The following is a 7037-nucleotide window of genomic DNA, read 5'->3' on the forward strand; positions in this document are numbered from 1 at the left end:
ATGTTTTCATGTTATAATTTGTGTTCATTCTAGAATGAAAAAGGCATAATTGATATTTATTTCCTAATTTTTTTAAGGTGGTTATGAGATCAGTCAAATTGACCAAACCTGTACAGAGATTCGTTACTGAAAATAACAGATAAAATATAGTTTTTTCTTAAGAAATATTTGATACGTATCTGGATATTATAAAGATTTCACATGTGAAATTTCAAAATTTTCTGATGCACAAAAGAATTTTAATCTTAAAATGTGAAAAGAAAAAAAAAAGTCATGAGAAAAACATTGCTTTACAAACCTTAAGACTTAATAAAAAAAATTGTATTTTTCATATGAAAGCATTGTATTGTTTATTGATAATCTACCAAATGTTGTTAATGTATGCTTACTAATTTAAAAGTTATAGCATGAAAACTATAACAAGCACAAAATGGTTACTTGCTAAAAGAGTTAATAATCTGACCCTTTTGTTATCATTCAGTTGAAACGTAGTGATTTGCAAGTACAGATGGTGCTTAAAAGTGACTGTTTCTGGGAGGATTACAGGTGTTTTCAACATAAAGTTCTCTTATATCATGATTGTAAAAGCATACATGTTACAAAATTCATATTTCAAAGAAAAGGATTTATTTAATATTAGATCATATCAGTAAAGCTAAGGCATGATTCCAGCAGTGAAAAGAAATGTGACTTATTCCATAACCAGCTACCCTTCATGCATCAAAGGTAGTGAAGAAAGTTAAACATTTTGTCACTAGAAAATGCAAGAACACAATGATCTATTGTAGCTAAAGTTTGAACCTTCCCTGTGCTGTAAGCAAAATCATGGATGCAATTTTTATTGAACAAAATTGATGTAAGAGCTGTGTTCACAAGCTTGTACAAAGTGTATGACTGAATGGGATCATGGTAATTTAAAACTTTACAAAAAGGACATAGTAGTTTAGTAAGTTTTAAACTACAACTGTAAAGCATACTATGACTGAATGTCAAGAGCTGAAACCTGATAATATTTGTTCAGGTCCAGTGTTAAGGATAGACAACAAAGGTGATTGCCTAAGTTGGCAAACTCTCAGGGGTTCTAGTATGAGTAGGGGCATAGCCTTAATTTATGCGCAGGGTGCCAGTTAAGCTATTACTGACCATGATAATTTTATTTTGTCATTTTACTGTAGTCACTTAAGTAACTTAAGATATAAAAGTGGTTGTTATTTGGATGTTTCAGTTATTGAGTGGTACCCCATTGATTGTTAAGATAATTGCTAGAAGACACAGTGCATATGTATTTATACTTTAAAAATCAACATTACAGGTGAAGGTAGATGAGTTTGCAAAGTAGCATCAAGATGAATTTGTTATATTATTAAAGGGATTTTCCTACAAAAGTACTTTTTTTTTCTGTTCCTAATCAAAATATGGTATAATTATTTTCAATCTTATTTCAAGATCTGCCTTATAATTAAAAGAACACCAAAGTTAATTGCATCAGTTGTGCTATTAAGAGGGATTGTCACTGAAGGCAATAAATTATTGGTCTTGGAAATATCCAACAGATGTTTCTACAAATGTATTGAAACAAAAGTAGTAAACAAAGAACAGGAATGTATTAATATGAAACGGTGAAAGAGATATTGATAATCATTCGAACTTAAACACTGAATGTTTAGTACAAGGATATTAATGGAAACCAGAATCTATTAAAGATGGAATATTAGGGTAGATTTTTCTTAGGTTGATAGGATATGTTTGCTGAATAAGAGGAGATTCAGCAATTTATTTATTACAGAATAGTTCTGTATTTCTCTGAAGGTAGCTGAGTTTTTGAAAATGAAATAAAGAGACTGGACACAATGAACAATCTTTATTTAATAACACAAACACAGTATATAATAATAGGATACTGGACACACACTTTTACTGTATCATAAGGTATTTTTCTCTCCACACTTTATTAGTTATTATCATATACCAGACCATTTAAACTTAACATGTCTTACTTCAAAGAAAATATTAGACTGGTGCTACCTACATGAATTGTCATTCTCATTAAAACTTAAGGGAGGTTATAACCTTGAAGCATCACCTGACCTACCATTGGAGGACATTGCTATTGTCATCATTGAATAAATGTACATCATTACAACCATACCTCCCATGGAGAAACCAGGTGTTACCTCAAGAGAATGACAAAGAACAAAGGCAACTGGCATCAAAGCAACTTAATGATTTTCTTGATTATGTGTTTTGTAAAAGCTGTGCATATCAAAGTAACTGAAAATTCAGAAAAACAGTATATTAAGATAAGAGGGTAGAAAACACATGGTATTTTTATATATCGCATCAGCAATTGAACAACATAAAAAAAACTAAAATATGTAACAAACATGCTCTGTATATTAAAGCTTGTTGGACTTCCATGCACTGTATTATGCTGATCTTTATTTTATAATGTTAGTGCTGTATCTTAAAAAATATACTATGCTCCATAAATAATACAAACATATATAAATTTAATAGGTTTAAAGATTTCTGTATAAATACCCTTGAGTAAACAAGCAGAAATAGAAAAGGACCTTTTTTTTTAAAATAAATACAACACTACCTGTGATACATTGTTGTTGTTGTTTTTTGCCTTTATTACTTTTTGGCCTATGAGTGTCTTAAATATGTTTTAACAATCATTAAAACTGCTGTATGCTATTTTTGATGTTTCTACAGGTTCTTAATCTTTTATGGAACCTTGCCCACAGTGATGATGTACCCACGGATATTATGGATCAAGCACTAACTGCTCACGTGAAGATCCTTGATTATAGCTGTTCACAGGTAATTGTGAAATGAGAACTACCAAATCATCATCTGTTAATTACTAATATTACTTTTTATATGTTTCTTTTCCTTTTAAACAAAAGTATTGGTTTTAATTATTAATCTAAGCTTTAAAATTTGATGTAAAACATTGTTTTTATATTATGGATTTAAAAGTTATGAAATTTCTATACCAGAAAACTAAAAGTAATTAATCATTAGTTGAGTACCATCACTGCAGGCTAAATAATTCATGATTTTCAAGGGCACCAAAACCAAAATAAAATTCCCTGAAGGGCACTAAGGTCACAATACACATTTATGTTAACAGAATATAAATAAATTTTCCAATTAGTTTAGTAAATATGGCATTAATGTTTTTCACTGGGGCTTGGGAAGCTGGCCTATCCTTCCATATTATATTTATTAGGTAGGTAAGTATTAACTTTAACCAGTGAGACCTATGAAGTAACAGTATGAGCTTTAACAATGAAAAAAAAAGTGGTATCATGCTGATCTCAAATGCATTGTGACATTAATAAGATTCTTAGTTTTTGCCCCCTCTTGACTTTAAATGATGTTTGACCTGAAAATCGTATACAACTTTTAGGCACATCTCTCCACTTATTAATTTGTATAACTTTGAAAAGGGTCAAACAAAATCCATAGAGAAACCAGGTGTTACCTCAAGAGAATGACAAAGAACAAAGGTTTCCAGAATGTGACCTCTGGTGACCTTAAAAATCATGAACAACTTTCAGCCATTTCTATCCACTTACTAATTTATCCAACTTTAATAAAGATCAGACTTACACATAAAGAGAACAAGTGCTTTATAACATTTCTAACTTTTGCCCCCTCTCACCCCAAATGACCATTGACCTAAGAATTGTATACAAATTTTATGCACCTCTATCCATTTATTACTTTATTTGTCTTTGACAATGATCAGACAAAATCCCTGGGAGGAGGAGATGTTTAAAGGCCTAATTTCTACCAACAAAATTCAACCCCAACTACTTATTTACCCATATTTACCAAATTTCTGGCACTTGGCCACCACAGAAAATAATTTCACAGTATTCTCCCTCTTAACTCATTCGTTTTTCAGCATGTTTAATGCAAAGAGTATTTGCAGTTTCCCACTTCACTCTGGCTCATGTATGTATGTGCTGACTTTGATTGTCATGTACTGCTGTCGCTGTGAACCTTTGTGTAAGTTCTGCAGGTTTGTTGTTTGGGCACTGATTTGAATTGCTTGCTACTACTAAGAGCCTGCTGTATGGTATGACTCGACAAACTGCATGAAAATTTTACTGTCGACCAAAGTGAAAACTTCACTCCTTCTACTACATGCATTTTATGTGATATACTATTTGCAACAAGGTAGTTTCTGTAGGTTGTAAGTCCAGTGTTTGTAATCCCCAGTAGTTTTCCCTTTACTGTGGTACACAGTACAAATTTAGATTGTGAGGGCACGACGGACAAAGGAATACCAAAGGGTGGCCATCGTGGACATGGATTTTAGTGGTTTTCTGAGAGCACAACAGCCATTTTGAGAAATATGGCAGCAACTGCTGCTATGAATATCCTACCCTGTCACTTTTAACATTATTTTTGTCGGTGATTCAAAAATCTCTGTACTTTGGCTAGCTTAGAGAAGATTTGATTAGTTATTAATCCATGTAGTATGTTAAAAATGCAAAATAATCTTCAATAAGTATCAAAACTAATTAAAAAATGTATTGAATTAGTTTTAATAATCATAATCAATAAGATTGCATGGAACTATGCATAATGAAAAATTGTGTAGCTTATTACTTATGGAACAAAATGATTTATTAATGATAATTTAAGAGTTTTTTTGCAATAGACCAAGGCTAACTTATTAGAATTAGGTTCGTGTGACCCTTTTATGACTTTTCTGGAATTTTGTGTGTGATTACATTTTGTTTTACACTATTCCTTGGTTATATTTCATTCAACTTTTAGGAACTAGATCACTATAACTGATGTCCTGAAATTTTTTTTACACTTACTGTTGGCAAAGAATAAACATTCTAAAAATAGACCACAATTGAAAGCCTTTTTTTTTCTGAAACCCATTTGTTGTAATTTTACTGTTCATTATTCTATATAAGAAAATTATTCTGATGCACATTTCATTAAAAGAAGTATGTTACATGTGGTAATTTTATGTTATATTATAGAAAGTAGCAGATGTTAATACTTTTATTCATATCTGTTAAAAAGTGAAAATGGTTTTTCATTATCATTATTATTATTCTTACAAATATAACTAGGTATTCACGAGTTTTAGTTTCAACATTTTATAGAAAATCATATATATTAAACATAAATGTCTGCCTTGTTCGGTTGAATATTGATTTTCAACAATACATATTAGAAAGTTTCAGTGATAACTATGAGATATTTAGCATACAATTCATGTCTTTTCTTGTGATGAATCTCAGGAAAGAGATGCACAGAAAACTTACTGGCTGGACCGGTGTGTAGAAGAATTAAGGGCAGATCGATGGGTTATACCAGCATTGAAGCAAATACGGGAAATCTGTTGCTTGTATTCCGAGGCTCCCCCCAACTGTAACCATGCTCAGCGCTTACCTCAAATGTTTTATCGCCATGAAGTCATCAACAGGCTGCAACAACATCATTCTCTAGTCATTTTAGTGGCAGATAATCTCACCACATACATGAATATAGCCAGAGCACTGGCTAAGGGTAAGTGTCTTTTGAAATATTTACCTTGAATGTGTAGAATTAGTTGTAATTAAATGGTATTTTTACTTTCAAATAATAGTCTATTAACATAATTTGCTATGCATAATAATATTTGCACCTTTATTATTACCCTGTTGCACTTTCTACCCGATACGTTTTTAATCAAAAAGAGTATTTTCTGTCAGTATTGACTTATTGTATTTCAAGATAACGAAAGTTGAACAATAGGCATATGCTCTTACTTTAAAAGCTTAATTAGAAATTGTATTTTAATTTGGTAAAATAATTATCTGCTTTATTTGAAAGATAACACTAAAAATTTTATGCTTGCAGATTTTTAATGAATGATTAAAAATATGTATCAAAATTACTGGTGTTTAACGTTAACCTTGTAGAATGCCATAGTATTGGATTTTGGCCCATTCAGCTGGTTTCAGAAGGAAATACATCACTAAAATTGTCTGCTTTAATCATCATGAAAAATTGGTAATTTTAAATGACCACTGTGTGCGTATCACATAAATTTCAATAAGTTTGTGATTTGTAGTGAAACTTGTTTAGAACTGGTTATCATATTTTTCACCATCCTGTTAGTGTGAGTTGTGCTTGTGTGAACTTAAAACTTCATCACTTGTGTAAAATCACAAATTAGCAGTGTGCTTTGCACTTTCACAGATTAATAGCTCAAAATATGATGTAACTATTATTTTTATACATGCAGTGCTTCTGCATAATTGAAACCTAACCTTTGATAGTTTTAGTTCATAAAGTTAATTTTGCAGTGGTATAACATTGCTGTCTAAAACATCAGTTCCCAGTGTATTTTGGTCAGCATTGCAAAAGCTATAGCATAAAATCCTAAGAAAGACAAATAAGACGTATCTCTTCAGTGTATTCTTACATGAATAGATAACGTTAAAAATAGTGCCATGCTCTTTTTTTTTGTACAATTTTTTATGAACAGGGCTATTTTTTAATTTGGAAGCAGAATCATAATTTTTGTAACAAAAACAAATTGTCTTTGTAAAATGAATGTTGATAAAAATTCAATATTCTTATATTAAATATTTCGTATCATAATCAACTGATAATTGCTGTTTTGAGCTGTATTAATCTTATGTGAGTCACTCTGTGTGTATGGGTTGGGGGTATAAAATCAAAGTCTACACCATTGATAAGATTTCTGTCAAAAGGTTTTTCTAATTACCTTTTTCAGAATGTTGGATTTTTTCTTCATGTTTCAGAATATCATCATTTGTTTTTTTTCTTAACACCTAATATATTTTTTTTTCTTTCCAGAAACCAGTTGTAGGTGTTTTAAATATGACTTTTATATATATATATATATATATATATATATATATATACACACACACACACACACACACACACTATTAGTTTAGGTTAGGGTAATTGTCGAGTACTTACTTTCTTACTTTAGTAATACTAGTAGTACTACTACTTACCTAATTAAACTTAAAACCTAA

General features: G+C 30.6%; 1 protein-coding gene across 4 annotated transcripts in view; it reads left to right on the forward strand.

The window, feature by feature from the left end:
- LOC106464279 (probable ubiquitin carboxyl-terminal hydrolase FAF-X) overlaps nucleotides 1-7037 on the forward strand; it is a 155167-nt gene that overhangs the window by 67572 nt on the left and 80558 nt on the right. For all 4 annotated transcript variants that reach the window (XM_022392384.1, XM_022392395.1, XM_013924410.2 and 1 more), the window contains 2 exons: nucleotides 2719-2826; nucleotides 5283-5550. In XM_022392384.1, coding sequence (XP_022248092.1) covers nucleotides 2719-2826; nucleotides 5283-5550 — 376 coding nt within the window. The remainder of the gene's footprint in view (nucleotides 1-2718; nucleotides 2827-5282; nucleotides 5551-7037) is intronic.

The sequence above is a fragment of the Limulus polyphemus genome, unplaced genomic scaffold, assembly GCF_000517525.1.
Source record: "Limulus polyphemus unplaced genomic scaffold, Limulus_polyphemus-2.1.2 Scaffold58, whole genome shotgun sequence".
In the NCBI taxonomy this organism is placed as follows: domain Eukaryota; kingdom Metazoa; phylum Arthropoda; class Merostomata; order Xiphosura; family Limulidae; genus Limulus; species Limulus polyphemus.